The 14,924-nt window shown below is 37.5% G+C and overlaps 4 protein-coding genes across 10 annotated transcripts; 1 reads left to right on the top strand and 3 right to left on the bottom strand.

Moving 5' to 3' along the window:
• Positions 1-703: 703 nt before the first annotated feature.
• On the top strand, positions 704-5,839 carry LOC147516558 (uncharacterized). 7 transcript variants are annotated; one of them, XM_086589105.1, is made up of 10 exons: positions 706-1,193; positions 1,358-1,471; positions 1,566-1,637; positions 1,746-1,817; positions 1,941-2,015; positions 2,315-2,407; positions 3,208-3,343; positions 3,673-3,789; positions 3,909-4,022; positions 4,113-5,839. In XM_086589105.1, the coding sequence occupies exons 5-10, from the start codon at positions 2,004-2,006 to the stop codon at positions 4,547-4,549; spliced, it is 909 nt and encodes a 302-aa protein (XP_086445231.1). In that variant the 5' UTR covers positions 706-1,193; positions 1,358-1,471; positions 1,566-1,637; positions 1,746-1,817; positions 1,941-2,003; the 3' UTR covers positions 4,550-5,839. The 7 variants fall into 7 exon arrangements, with proteins under 7 accessions (XP_086445235.1, XP_086445236.1, XP_086445230.1 ...); XM_086589107.1 differs by having other exon boundaries at positions 1,596-1,637; XM_086589109.1 differs by having other exon boundaries at positions 704-1,193; positions 1,358-1,637; positions 3,676-3,789.
• A 1,419-nt stretch (positions 5,840-7,258) lies between these two features.
• LOC147516559 (calcineurin B-like protein 4) lies at positions 7,259-9,562 on the bottom strand. Its single transcript, XM_086589111.1, has 4 exons — positions 9,027-9,562; positions 8,824-8,876; positions 8,179-8,259; positions 7,259-8,102 (listed from the first exon to the last, which is right to left on the bottom strand). Exons 1-4 carry the CDS (start codon positions 9,211-9,213, stop codon positions 8,034-8,036), a joined length of 390 nt encoding a protein of 129 aa, XP_086445237.1. The 5' UTR covers positions 9,214-9,562; the 3' UTR covers positions 7,259-8,033.
• LOC147516560 (putative disease resistance protein At1g15890) lies at positions 9,057-14,636 on the bottom strand. The gene is made up of 4 exons (XM_086593315.1): positions 11,991-14,636; positions 11,315-11,760; positions 10,125-10,282; positions 9,057-9,135 (listed from the first exon to the last, which is right to left on the bottom strand). The coding sequence occupies exon 1, from the start codon at positions 14,634-14,636 to the stop codon at positions 13,323-13,325; it is 1,314 nt and encodes a 437-aa protein (XP_086449441.1). The 3' UTR covers positions 9,057-9,135; positions 10,125-10,282; positions 11,315-11,760; positions 11,991-13,322.
• LOC147516561 (disease resistance protein RPS2-like) lies at positions 12,127-12,825 on the bottom strand. Its single transcript, XM_086593313.1, has one exon. The coding sequence runs from the start codon at positions 12,823-12,825 to the stop codon at positions 12,127-12,129; it is 699 nt and encodes a 232-aa protein (XP_086449439.1).
• Positions 14,637-14,924: the final 288 nt, after the last annotated feature.

Genomic DNA, 14,924 nt, shown 5'->3' on the forward strand with positions numbered 1-14,924 from the left:
TCCGTTTTTCTGTTAGTTTTTATGGTATTAGAGTAAATTCATTTAATGCCTTGGGTGGTTATTAAAGTGTGACAAATGATTGTTTTTAGTTTCGTGTGTGCATGTCATATGTACTCCATCCGTGTGTAAAACATATAGTAAAACCAACCGCCTTTTCCTATTCCCTTATTCCCTTATGATATTTAAAAACACGACTTATTTTTTCACTGCAGATTTATGCGTTTTATAGTATTAGTCATTATTTGACATCTTAAAGAATGAATGCAGAATGGGTTGCTTTATACACCACACAAAAAACTCAGAAAGCGAAAAAGTTTCATGATGGGTCCTACGACTTTCAGTTGGTGTTTGCCAGAGGAAGCAGGTTAGCTCATATTACATACCTAAGGATTCCTAGTGATTCAGTTGGACAATGATGCCAAGTGTCTTACAGAGTTTGGATTTTATTAGTTAAGTGCTAGCCAGTAGATGACTAGTGTTCTATTCTGACTTTTGTCATTGCTGGTATCTGGGTTGTATCTTGGAGGCTTGCATAGGCCCCACTGAGCACCAAGCCTATTCACCTTGACATTTCAGCTGGCCATGGGCCAACTTTTAAAGGTTTCTGTTTTGCTCTGTCTCAGTACTGAAACCTGGTTGAGAACTTGGGCTGGGGGTTCACGCCAAGGCATTCTGCTACATGACTACTACTGTACTACATGCACATATCATGAGACCGGAGTGAGAAAAGCCTAACGAACCCCTCCTCTCCCTCTCTCTTTCCCCCTTTCTTCCTTTGACCATCAATATATTTGAAATACCACATTGTATTATGCAACTTCTTCTCTTTTCCTAACTTTTAGGATGTTTTGACACCAAATCACCATATTTTTGAAAACTATGTCAGTCCATAGTACCAGATGTACTGGGGGAGATCATGAAGTTAGTTGTTTGAGATCTGCCTGTTGACATGCTCTGCTGACCACAGTTGCATAGTTACGACTAAGTAGATAAGTGAAGCAACTGAAGACACCTTTTCCCATCTTCTCACTAACATCTTAATCAATCAGGTTACTTTGTTAAATGATGATGGGACTATTCTGAGCAGTAAGTACCTGAAATCATCAGAAGATGTCAAAAGTGGTAGTACGATACTACGATGGAACTAATTGCTCATCTGGTTGAGATTGGTGAGGAAAGAACTTACCAAGAAGGTATCAACTTCTTTTTGATACCATGCTCTTTGATTCTCATGCATTTTACACTATTTGATTGTCAATGACATAACGAAGGTATGCAAAATGCCTTTATGCATCCCCCAGAAGGAAATAGATACTTAGTGTTCAATTTTCATTATTTTGTTGTTTGAAAACTATAGTTCCTTTTGCTGGAGAAATTCAAAGTGACAGTACATCATCCAGAGGAGTGGCTTCAGATTCTAGTATTTCTCATATTGACAGGATCAAGTTAAATGGTTCTTCATCTTCAGTGGGTAACCATTTTACTCATTTTGTCTCCTTCATCACTCTTTGTTGTGTAGTTTGGGTGATGCAATTGATTAAGTTTTCCCCATTTCTTTAACTGAGGGAGAGTAAATGGATTGGGAAACAATGTAGCACCAGGGAATCGTCCAAGTGTGGCGCATAATATTAAAAGTGGTTAGTCTCTCTCTTTCTCTCTCATTCATTTGTTTCATGATCATGCATTGTTTTGTAGCTTGGTTACTTGATGCAATTGGTTTTTTTTTTCCGATTTCTTAAACTTAGAGAGCGTAAATGACCTGGTAAACAGTGTAGCACCAGGGAATCATCCAAGCGTGGCACACAATGTTAAAAGTGGTTAGTCTCTCTCTCTCTCATTCATTATTTGTATCATTTTTCTTATTATTCTATTTTTTTTTTTTACTTGCTATTATATTTCTCTGTTACTTTGGGTTGTTTACTGATTCATATATTCACCAGAGAGCGAACATAATGGTCTGGGAAACAATGCAGCACCAGAAAATCGTCCAAGTCTGACTAATAATGTTAGAACAGGTTAGTCTTATTCTTAGACACGCCTAGAAACCTTCTTGGTAATATGAGTATGTAGTTTGTCAGTTTAAGTGTCGGCGAGTGATTGTCTTTTAATCTTTATGCATACTGTAGTTATGACGTCTTGGTAAGAATTCTAAATTTAGATCATCTTATATATTGGGATTTAACTGAAAACAAACAGCTTTGTTCTGTGCTTTTCTAATGAAATGTAGAAACACAACTTTGATGCATTTGTTTACTGCATGGTTATAGTTCTTGCCTTCCTGGTCTTTATTTCGATATCTCACAAATGAATGCAGAGTGGAATGCTTTATACACCAAAAACTCAAAAAACGAAAAAGTATCATGATGGTTTCCTACGACTTTCAGTTGGCGTTTCCCAAAGGAAGCAGGTTAGTTCAGATTACTTACGCATTTACTGCATCTGTGTATATTTGCTGTTTCTGTTGGGCATTGATACCAAAGGTCTTTATAAAGTGATGAAACAATTCCTGGAGCACTAGCTATCATAGCTGTCTTTCAATTCCGTTCAATCATTCTGCATTCAGAATTGTTTCAGGTAATACTGCATGTCGGCTGTATCTTGGGTAGGCCCCACTAACCAGTGGACAGGGATGCGTTCTCTAGTTTTGATCTAGTATTTTAATCTTGGATTGAGCTTCAAAGTTTTCGATTTTGTTCAGTTTAAAAATTGAAACCTGATTGAAAACATGGACGGCTCAGGCCAAGGTGTTTGCTACTTGTACAAATATATGCAGACCACAAGAATAGATTGAAAAAGTTATAATAACTCACTTTCTCTTCTATTCTATCCCCTCCCGTGCCTCTTTTCATCAGCAGTGATTTGCTATCTGAAACTCTCACTATTATAGTTGATGGACTTTCTGTAATAATGATATCGATTATAATCAAGAGTTGAGTTTCATTATAGAGTTCAGTAGTTAACTCTTGGGACATGTGTTAAAGTCGCAATATGGACCGAGTTCTAGTCTTCCATAACTTATTCACCAGAATCTTATAGAAAACAAATTAAGGCTATACTACCAGATTGTACTGGCAGAGATCATGATAATTGTTGTTTGAGGTTCTGTTGTCGTATCTGGTGGAGTGTTGGATCAAATTTTTGTTGAACTGTTAAGATGAAGTACCTACAGCTACATTCCCCCTTCTTTCTGATCACCTATTTTATCAGGTCACTTTGTTAAGTAAAGATGGAACTGTTCTGAGCAGTAAGTACCTGAGTTTTTCAGAAGATGTCAGAACTGGGAGTAAGCTTGAGCTAACAGGTCATCTGGTCGAGATTGGAGAGGCAATACTTTTGGAAGGAGGTATCAACTTCTTTGTGATATCAAGCTTTTGGACTCATACGTTTTACAATATTTGCTAGCTAGCTAGTTGCAGGTGCTGACTAACAAAGTCGGTAAAACCTTTGGGTGATGATACCAGAGGTCTGCAGCCAGCATCAAAGAGTTACTGATCTCATTTAAAACAGGCTTGCCAATAAAAAATAAATAAATAAAAATTGCTAGTCTATAAATCTGCTTGAGGCATGCAAAATGACTTTATGCATGTTGGAAGTATTGAATTGATATTTGTATTCCCCTTCCTTTACTTTTGTTGGCTGGCAATTCATAACTCCTTTGTTTTGATATTGAAGGAGACATCCAAAATGCCAACTCTTTAGGCACATCATTGGTTTCATGTCCTACCATCTCTACTGTTGATAGGATGAAGTTGAACTCTAGTGACAGAAGAAACAAGACCAAGTCATATGGTTTGTCCAATGCCTCACAATGCTTTTATCACTTGCAGCTGCTCTCAACTCTTAAGCTATGATTACCTTTTTTACTAGTTTTACTTTTGACATTAAATGCATGTGTCATGGACGCACAGGACCTCCAAATAATACATCTTCAGGTAAAGATTTGGGTTTATATCCTAAAAGCTCTAATGTAGATAAGGACAAGTTCAGCCAAAGTGGTACTAGAACAGATCTAATACGTGATGGTTTGTCTGCTTCCACAATTTTTCAAGCATTATATAGCGAGATAAGTTTGCGTGTGATATTGGTGTAATAGCAAGTTCCTGTTTTTGCAGCCCACCAAATCTTGTTCACTCTTAAAAGGCCAATGAAGGAGGGTATGCCCCCGGCAAAAGAGGCTATTGTGCAGCAGATCGGTTCTTCCCAAGATTCAGATTTAGGTGAGTTTGGTAATCAGGATTTACTTGGCCAAGATGCGTTCGAGCTGAATTTAATGAGGAGAAGCGTAATACACATCCCTGATGGTAATCCAGAAAATTATAACGTAGGCAGTAATGCCCAAGTGGTTACTGAGATTTCACAATCAGAATGTTTTGAAAAGCTTCCTGCTTCAGGTCCCCATAATGGAGGTGTTGATTTACCATTACCAAGTTTGGTTGGATCGGACTCTTGCCCTGAAGATCCTGAAAGAAAGAACTGCAAGGAACTTAAGAGCAAAGGAAAAGAACAAGTGGACAAGAATGAGTTCCCTAGTTTTGATCTAGGATTTTAACCATGCATTGAACATACTTTTATGACCCAGGTCAACTTTTGTGTGATAATACATTACATAAAAAATATGTATATTACTTGTGCAATAACAAGTTAGAAGTGATACGTTGATACGAATATAAAATTTCCTTTTAGAATCTGTTTTCTGATATCAGCGAAACATAACACAGTTGATGTTAAGATTACTGCAGCTTCTCTTGTGGTCGTTTTGCACAACTTATGCATGACTTGCAAACTCTAATTAGCTACAGGGATAAGTTGAAGGTTTTGTGCTCTGATCCAAAGACAGCACTAGTATCAACTATCTTAATCTCAGTCTTGGACTCTTACATGAAGTGGGGTGGACGGAAGAAATTCAGTGATAGACTAACATGTATGTCTTACTTTTTGTGGAAGTTTGACTTTTGCCACTTTCATTTCTTAGGCACAAAATAGCCCTGAAATTCCCTCTGTCACAAGTTACTGAATAAAGTAGGGATGGAATCACATATACATTTACTCTTCCAGTACAACGAAGACATGAGACAGAGACATCTTCCCGAAGTTTCTTTGATTAGATCCATGCAACATTTAACATTTCCTTTGTCGATTCTTGATTTCTGTATGAACTTGGGTATTTTCATGACTTCCTAAATTTCACTGAAAAGTCCTAGTGCAACATCCTAGCTGGGACAATCGGACTCGGGAGACTTTCCTAACTCTTAACTAGATACACCCCAGTTCCACAATTGAACTGGACTGCAACCACTATACCGCCGTCAAAACCATTACCACCAGGTCACGGCGATTACTTGGTGATTACTTCACTGTAGAAAGTCTTCAACATGACTATATATGTTAAGTCGTCATCGAGTCCCCATCTCTGCTCAAATCCACTACTCTCCGTCGAACATCCCATATCTATGATTGCACAAAAACTCTTATTCTAAAATGGAGTAAAACTAAGAAACCCTTTGTTTAGTACTTTAGTCTGCCATTAAATGAGGAGAGATCAAGAAAAACTAGGATTTTGTGAGAGAAATAGGGGATTTTGGAGGGGAAATTAGATTTTTTTTCTGCGCTCAATGTCCCTCCACCTTTTTTTTTTCCCCCTTTCCCTTTTTATTTCTCTTGTTTATTATAAAATTTTGTATCTAGTCTGCATTGTTAAATGTCATTTGTCCATCAGTCTATAATTGGTCTCATCATTTTTTCTTTTACTCATTTTGTACACTCATATCATCATATGTGGGATTTGAGATTGCCCACTTACACTAGGGAATTTATGCATCTATACTGTGTTTCTTATTAAGTTCTGCGATGCACTCTCTGTCACTGAATTAAGTTCGATAAAAGTTGGCCTTCCATGCTCGGTGATCTCTGCATGTCGGGCGCACTTGCATAGTTGCATGCAGTTGATGCACACTCTGAGCTATTACAGTTAAAAATGTTCTGTAGGAAGTTACAATTGACTTGTGGTGACCTCTGTATACAATTGACTTGTTGATTTTGTATATTCTTGAACAAAATTTTCATCGCATTTCAATAATTTAATCCAGGATTAACATTCAACAGCAAAGACTAGAGCAGTTGCAACTTGAGTCTATGAATACATCAAAATCGAACTTGATAGTGGGGTGATATCATATGATAAGAAGTGCTTTCATCAGGGAACAATGCTCTCTGCAAAGGGTTGAATGACGTACCAATTTTTCGGGTTAATCTCCAAAGATCTTAGTTGCTGCAGCTGGACATTGTAAACATGGTACCCATTTCCAACCTTTAAGATCAAGATTCTGCCATTTTCAAGAGTTGCAGAGTTGCTACAACATAAATTTCTTAGTGGAAAAATACCTGCAGGCAATACCGCAATAGTGATTGAGGAAATATATCACCCGAAAGTGATAGATTTACACTGCATCGCTTTTCCCATACTCGTGTTGATATTTTTCAAAATCCATACATGCCACTGAGGAGATCTATCATTCCATGCGTCTGGCAAGACAACCTTCTATTTCATGGAATACTTTCTGCATTCTACATAAACAAACTGGAAGTTTTGATTTGTAAAACTTGTCCTCAACAGTGTCAAATGAAACCATGTATGACTCCTCCCGTGCAAACACAAAATGGAATACTCCGTTAATGGAAATTGAACCCTGGGTATAGGCACTGCTCAACTCGATTGGCGAACGTACCCATCATCTGTTTATATTACCCAGAGTATATAAACCTTGACTCCTTTTCGTACGAGGCAGTTGGAGGCTTGGAAAGTTATGATCAATACATAAATCCGTAACCTCTTCGTTCTTAATTTGTTTAATCTTAGGATCATAGATTCTGGGCCAATATATTTCGGAAATGCTATCAGTGAAAATGAGCGTTAATGAATGATTAGCTGCTAATTAACTTGTACGGTTGTACTACAGTTTGCATTCATACCTCAAAGGCTCAAACTGATTAAGTTCACGCCCATGAAGTCTTGTAAATATGTTAAAGAAGAATTCTTCCCGATATGGCACAACCAACCAAATTGTTATTCTTGCCGTAGGGAGACAAATCTTCCCACTTATCTGGCACAACCAAATCACTTTTCTTCTCGTTGAAGATGTTCAAATCTTCAAGATTATTCTGATTTTCCATCATCAATTCCTCTTCTATTTAGTTTTGTAGGTTTGTGGGAGGCATTGTAGTTTTGGATTTGATACAACAAGCGAAAGTGGAAGGAAACTTGAATGGAAGAACATCAATTAATCTAGCCAGTTCCAAAATTTACAATCTAATCTCTACAAATTAAAAGCTAAAATCTATTATCTCCAAAAGAAAACAATCAAACTCAACTACCACAGAAAAAAGAGGGTGCTAATTGTAAGGCCCTTAGCGTTTACATAAATAAATATAAGAGGATTGCTAATTCTAATTGGAATTCGAAAAGGAAACAACCAGGGAATTCTATATAGCTTTCGTTTGGTTACATTCCTAATTGGTTTAACAAATGCCAGGGAATGAAGGGCGTACGTGCAGAAAATCTTTGAAGTGTGGTATTGGTTACCGGTTAGGAAATCCTACTTACAAAACTGTCAATGAGGCGACACTGCCACCTTGGCCCTCGTTCAAGCATTAGGTGGCAAACACCCTTATCCTTGCTGAAATAGTGAAATCTCCAACTACACCCTCAACCTCGACAAGGAGATCTGAATCTGCTTCCGCCATAGTTGGGAACTCCGTCTTATACTCTCATCCAATGATTTTCCATTACTCAAAACTTGCACCTTAAACTTTTCATGGATTGCATGCCCCACACCAGGTTCGTTTACCAACAAGTCTTACACTTTTCTGCTTCTTGTTCCACGGATCCAAGCTGTTGCAGTCCGGCGCTATCAACTTTGATGTCCTCCCATCCTCCAGAGTCTTTGTGAGACAAGGCACTTCATTTCTACAACCACGCGCATTCCCAGCACCAATGCAGAAATGGTGTTTTTTTGTCCTACCATACACCACCACCTTTAATTGTCTGCAGCCATTTGATGCATATTTGTCCTTCCATCGCCTTCTGAATCTATGTCAGTAAATGTCTGTAGCAAGACAGCAATGAGAATATATAACAAACAGATATAAGGTAAGTGTACAATTCCAGAGAGAGCAGATGACCTTATCCACGATTGTTTCGACAACATCCTCAGTGAGGGCCAGATCAGACTCGATCAAAAGAGCCAACACCATCTCCTTTAACTGAAGCATACAACAAAAGTTACATACAAACTGGTTTAAGAATCAGATTCTTACACATTGAAATGTTGTATGCCTTGTATAATTTGGTCTGAACGTCTGATGTCTTCTTATATTCAGTCATGTGGTATGCCCTTTGGGACTCATTATGAATGGCCCTTTGTGCACATACAAAATTGAAAAGTATTGGTTGAAGACTTCTCATCATTTCATTATAAGTTGAGACATTTGTTCAATCACGGACTTTTCTAAGCATATAAATTTGGTCTTGAACACCCGAAATGAAACGCTTAAAATTTTCAATTGATTATTTACCAATCAGTCAGAATTATAATGTATGGCTCCCCAAAGTCAGTGGGATCAAAACTGTGTTAAACATAATCAATAACATGATATGATATTTACTAGATTTTAAGATCACATATTCCCATCTCTAAATCCACATCTCTAGTTCAATATTCTGCATGATAACATGTGTCTTGTGTACTATAACATGCTTCTTGATAAGTCAAGCACATACATACGGAATAAATGGAGAGAACCTGAATGATATATATACTAAATCACCTCCTCACGTTCAATTAAGCCAGTCTGTGTTGGATCATATAGTCGAAATGCAACTACACAAAGAATTTACCAAAGTGTGATCAGCAAATTAAAGGATACAGTGGAAAGGTGGGCAGTTTTTTGAGTAACTGATTACCAGTAGAGTCTAGTACGTTAATATGAGATCATGAATATAAGTGTAAGTAATGAGAATCAATTCTTACACGCAACTTTCTCCTCCAGTGGAGCGTTGGGATGAAAGATGCCCAATGACCTAATAAATTCCCCGGATTCAATAACACCATTGCGCTTCACATCAAACAAATCCAAAACCTGTAATTTAAAACTTAAAACAACAACAGATATACAAAAAGGGGATTGAAAGTTAAAGACCTGATTCATGGTGTACATGGAAAATATAGGTCAAACACTTGTTCATTGAACCGCTCGGGTATAATAAATTTTCATAATTACAAAATGTGAGAAAGGAGTTATTTACCCTATGGATGTTCTCTCTCGAACATCCACAGTTTCTTATACGTCTACTACCCATTCAACATAATCCTTACAACATTATTTCTGCTGAGGAAATTTATTCCTTACAACATAGATTCCACTCTTTCCAGTTTTAGCAAACGTCCGAAACACTATTAGAATAATTAGATATGTATGGTTTTCACCATTTCTAAAAATAGAGATATGCTTAAGGAGTTATGTCTCATACTTGTTAAGTTTACTAAGAAAAGGACAACCGCACGATTGGGCACCATGGGAATAATGTTTGACTTGTTTTTAGGGGATTTTCAATTGGTTAAAATGTTTAAATATACGCTATATTTTTGGAACTTTATCAGAGTTTTTAGTGAGAGGTCTTAATCATTGTAAACAATGCCAGGATTAAGGTCTAGCGACCGATGCGCAAAATATTTACAATCACCAGATCATCATACACAATTTAATCCAAGACAAGTCAACCATACAGACAGAAATGAATTAAGGCATAGCTCCAAGAGATCATATAGCACTCACTATAGTTCATCACTTGATGCTTCCAAATGTATAAAGCTTATGCATCAAAGAAACATTCAAGCGGTTACTTGAAATCAGAGAACCAATACAAGGAGGAAAGGAAAGTGTTTCATGATCTGAGTTGTCAGAGGCGAGACGCAAGGTGTTAAATTTCTTAACACACACATTGGGCACCATGGTAACGCCTTTGACAGGACCAACAATTTTCATTAAAAATTGCCTCCTTCGCCATCAGGGTTCATGATTGAAATTTTGAAATGAGATACACATACATATAACTAAAACATACTCACAAGGGATTTTTGAAGCAAGAACGGTAGGCTCCTCGTAACCAGGCAATCGTTTAACTTTCTTTGAGTAATAGCAGCCCATAAAACAAGCACAAGTTAAAGACCAAACTGTATGACAAGCAGGTGGCTACTATCCTACTGGCACTTTTGAAATTTTCTACCTGTCAAACACATTAAAGTAGAATCAGTGCTTGAGTCAAGAGCAACAATACTTGAAGATTCTTGAATTTGGCTTCATTTTGAAATGTTTGGAGGGGAAAATATGTCGGTGACCTATATTCAATCATGCCAATATAAATAAATAACCTAAGCCTATGCTTGAGAAGAAGTTATATAACAGTTCAGAATAACTCCAATACCAAGTATGTAAAGGACAACTATCATGGTATATGTGAGATCCCATTAACTGGAGGGGACTATATTGGTAGGACCAATCGGTGCCTAACACCAACTTTCAACCTTGGCCCTGTTTGTGAGTCAATGGTAATGTAATCACTGGATACTATTCAGGTTTAGGGAACTACTACAATGAGATTTTTCGGACTATGTTCACATGAAATACGAGGAATTATCATTGTATAGCGTAAAAGTGCAAACATATGATTGCATATCAAACCAATAGTTTGACTAGTTTGTTATCATAATGCCAACTCACCAAATTCCTGACATATGAACAAACCAGGAATCTCCATATACATTCAAATCCATGAATAATTATAACCTTAATGCAAGAGAAGCCACGGCACTTACGAACTAAGCTAACTTTAACTCTTAAAGCTCATAGAAAATATGCGGAGTATTGTTATCAGGGGATATTGGAAATAAAATTACACATCAAACATTGATACAAATCATTTGGCCACTTCAGAGAATTGGGATAAGACTATGGAGTTTGGAGTTGTTATTACACAAGGAAATTTCAGTCAGTTCTAGAACATAAATGAATACTTACGAAACTTTGAATTTCCAATGGTTATATCAAAATTGGAAAAAAATGAAAAGGATAAAAGGAAAAAGGCCAACTGAAACAAAAACAAGACTAGAATTTCTGATTCTCCACTAAAAATCAATATAAATTCGAATTTGAACAACAACATCAGCATGGTCTATTAGCTATCAAATTATTTCAAATTTGTTAAAAAGACAAAGTTTCAGATCCAAAGCTTGAAACTACGGATGAACATGATACATACCTTGATCGAAAACCCGATTATCTAAGCAGAAAGGAAAACTGGTTTCGATATCTAACATTTGATTCCTTCGTAACACTTGGAGACCTTTATTTTCCACAAGCACTTTGTAACTTGAAATCGAATAAGAGCTCTTTTCAATCCGATCAGAAAACGAGACGAAATCAATCATTCCTTTCTCAAAAGACATGTTAAGGACATGGGTAATCCCACTCGAGTGAATCCCACCACTCAAATACATCTTCTTGTTCATACATTAAGTTGTTGCATTCTCTGCGCCCAGTTTGACTGTTCAACAAATCACATTGCGGACAAACACAGACACTATTGATTGACAGGAACAAATAATTGAGAGTACAGAAGTCGTTATGAGTTTTACCATCACCAAAAGAAGTTCCAATACTATCGGTGAGGATTCCCGCAATCAAAAACTCTAGAAATCAGTTCAACTGAAAAAACAAAACAACCAAATTGAAAATTCCAATCAATTGAAACCAAAACAAGACTAAAATTTCTGAATCTCCACGAAAAATCAATACAAATTCAAATTTATCTGTGGATAAATTGAACAACAAATTATTTGAAAATCTTTAAAAACGGCAACAAATAAAAGAAAATCCTAAAAAGAAAAAAAGTTTATGATGAAAAGCTTGAAACTACGGATGAACATGACACATACCTTGATCGAGGGGGTTTTCAGTGTAGAAGCCGATTATCTAAGCAGAAAGAAAACCGATTGAAGCCAAAAAGCAAAGATTTTCGAGAAAAAAGATCATTTCAATCCCTCATCATACTCATACTCATCTTCATCATAGTCATTGAAAGAGATGCTCAAAGAGATGTTCAGGACGTGGGTAATCCCACTCGAGTGAATCCCACCACTCTCTGCTCCCTTTGATTTTTTTGAGAGAAGGTGGGGATGACTGATGTTCTCGGTTGAACAGAGGGAGCCTTTTCAATTCAGGACAATTGCGTACATAAACGGCTTGAAGAGAGTCACAAACCATCATGCCCTTCCAAATGCTCTTCAGTTTCGGTAGATTCCAGAATTCCAATGTCTTCAACCTTGGGACTGCGACAGTATAATCAATTTCACATGCTTCTTCTTCTTCTACAATTAGTTCCTCCAATTCCGCACAATACCCCACGCTGATCTCTTCCAGGTATTGAAAGTGTTGTAATAACCCAGTTGAAAACAGGCAGTCCAGTTTGACATCCTCAATTACAACAGACTGCCAAGAGTTGCTGTACATGAATAGCTGACTCCAAGTGCTCTTCAGTTTTGGTAATCCTATTAATATCAGCTTATGTAACCTCGGGAGTACTGGAATGGCACCACTCTCATCTCCATCCGCTACCACTAGCTCCTCCAATTGCTTACAATTCTCAACTTGGATCTCTTCAAGGTTAAGAAGCTGTTGAAGCAACCTAGACGACAAGAAAACTTTGATATTATCACAATCGAAGATCTCCAACATCTTCAAACAAGGAAAAGCTCCGTGTGCCATACCCATGTTCTCGACCCGTTGTAGGAAGGGCAACTCTAATAATCTTGCGAAATGATGAACTTGAAGAAATTGAGTGCTTTTCGGAAGTCGGAGGGCATTGCAAGGAATACCCTTTGAGTTGGACAAACATAGACTTCTCTCGTGCTCACTTACGAAATATCTGTCTCTTTCTATTACAATAAAATACTTTTTTAACTTTTCAAAGTTTGTAAATTCACCATAGAAAATAAAGTCCGACAGCTCGTGAAATTTGATTGTAAGATTCTCCAAGTGTGTCAAGCTTGAGAGTTCCTGCACGAAATCTCCCCCTCTTTGTCGCGCATACACATATTCCGCTTTTATTCCTCGCAATTGTAACTCTTCAAGTAAAGAAAACTTGGATATCAATCCTGAAGGGATCATTTCTTTCAATTTACAATTCCAACAAGTGAGATCAAGGCATCTGAGGTTGACCAACATTTCCATCCCATGAGGCAGTTCTTCTATGGCCGAATGTGTGAGCTTCAACACTCGCAGTGACTCAAGCTTGATAGAGAAGGCACTCTAACTAAATTCCCACAATGACTTAAGAGTAAACCACGAAGATTCACCAAATCAGAAAGTGAATCTGGTAATGACTCAATACTAGTCCTAGATAAATTGAGAACCGTCAGACTATTCATGTGCCTAAAAAAACCAGGTGCAACGTGTTTCAGTGGACCATGATAATGATAATCCTTCTGACAAAGGATCAATGTCAAGAGTTTAGGGCATTTGGGAATAATTGAAATATCTTTTATACTACTATCCATAAACGAAACCCTCTCAAGATCTTCCAACCAATCATCTTCATGTGGTATTTCTGTTGATGAAAGCCCAGTTCTGACCATGAATTTAGGTTTTGATTTTGTGATGTAAAGAGCCATATCCCTGATCAAATCATGCATTTTAACAAGGTCCCTATCAACTTCAAAAGGAAGACGACCTTCTAAAGAAACTTCATCTAGCATGCAACAACCCTTTAGTTTATTCAGTATAACACGGCCACGACGCATTTCATCTTCTTTGCTCGATCCCTTGACTAACCCTTCCATAACCCAATACTCAATCAACTCACTAGTGTTGATTTTATAATCTTCAGGATACAATGCACAATATAAGAAACACTTCTGGTGGTTTTCCCTAAATTGATAGTAACTGAATTTTAGACGCTGAATGACTTTCTCCTCCATGTCCATGTTCAAACTTGTAGATTCTCGCAGATCTGATAATGCAACTTGCCACTCATCAACATCACCAACATCTTTGCTTCTCATAGCTCGCCCAATTGTGATGATTGCAAGCGGCAAACCACAACACTCCCCAACAACTTCTTTTGCAATCTCTTCTACGTCGGGAACAAGCTCCTCACCGACATTTACCAAGAACAGTTCCCATGCTTCGTCCTTAGAAAGCGGTTCAACTTTGACATCTTTCTGGCACAACATCCCTCTGCACACTTCCAATGATCTAGTAGTTAATACTATCTTGCACCCATTGTCTTTTGAAGGTTCAGGAACTCCTAGCTCATGTAGATCAAATGCCTCCCATATGTCATCCAAGAAAAGTACAAATTTTCCCTTTCTTTGCAATGCACTGAATAGTGATGGTGATCTACTAGCTTCATCTTGTCTAGTAGAAAGATCCAAATCGACTACGTTCGCAATCTGCTGTTGAAGTTTTTGAGCATCAACATCTCTGGATACAGTAACCCACAAAACATTTTCAAAACATCTACGTTTTTGCACGAAGCCGCCATTGATTGTCTTCATAATGGTGGTTTTTCCCACACCACCCATACCGTGAGACACCAATTTTCTCAAACTCATCACCTACTATATATTCCCAAACCATCTTGAAGTTCTTATCAGCAGTATACTACCAATTAGTCTTGTAGTAGGCATCTCCATTCCCAAAAACGTCAAAGACTCTTTTCCGAGAATCGACTAGCCTCATCTAATAGACCAACCATCTCTTCATGAACTCCAAAATTTGTTTTAGCAATTTCAGTTCGTGAACAACAACTAGGCTTAACAACAATTAGGTAAAACTCCACTTAGGCATCTCCTTCCCACGTTGGCTTCCTT

Source organism: Coptis chinensis, chromosome 2 (assembly GCF_015680905.1).
Source record: "Coptis chinensis isolate HL-2020 chromosome 2, ASM1568090v1, whole genome shotgun sequence".
Taxonomy (NCBI): Eukaryota; Viridiplantae; Streptophyta; class Magnoliopsida; order Ranunculales; family Ranunculaceae; genus Coptis; species Coptis chinensis.

Bases quoted from the DNA above. Each gene is read 5' to 3' on its own strand.
- LOC147516558 (XM_086589104.1), top strand. The intron at 3,344-3,672 runs GTATCAACTTCT...TTGATATTGAAG, and splicing joins GGCAATACTTTTGGAAGGAG to GAGACATCCAAAATGCCAAC. The intron at 4,023-4,112 runs GTTTGTCTGCTT...CTGTTTTTGCAG, and splicing joins AACAGATCTAATACGTGATG to CCCACCAAATCTTGTTCACT.
- LOC147516559 (XM_086589111.1), bottom strand. From the start codon at position 9,213: ATGTACACCATGAATCAGGTCTTTAACTTTCAATCCCCTTTTTGTATA. The intron at 8,877-9,026 runs GTAAGAATTGAT...TTCTTTGTGTAG, and splicing joins ACTGGAGGAGAAAGTTGCGT to TTGCATTTCGACTATATGAT. The intron at 8,103-8,178 runs GTCATCTGCTCT...GTCTTGCTACAG, and splicing joins TCGAAACAATCGTGGATAAG to ACATTTACTGACATAGATTC.
- LOC147516561 (XM_086593313.1), bottom strand. From the start codon at position 12,825: ATGGGTATGGCACACGGAGCTTTTCCTTGTTTGAAGATGTTGGAGATC.
- LOC147516560 (XM_086593315.1), bottom strand. From the start codon at position 14,636: ATGGGTGGTGTGGGAAAAACCACCATTATGAAGACAATCAATGGCGGC.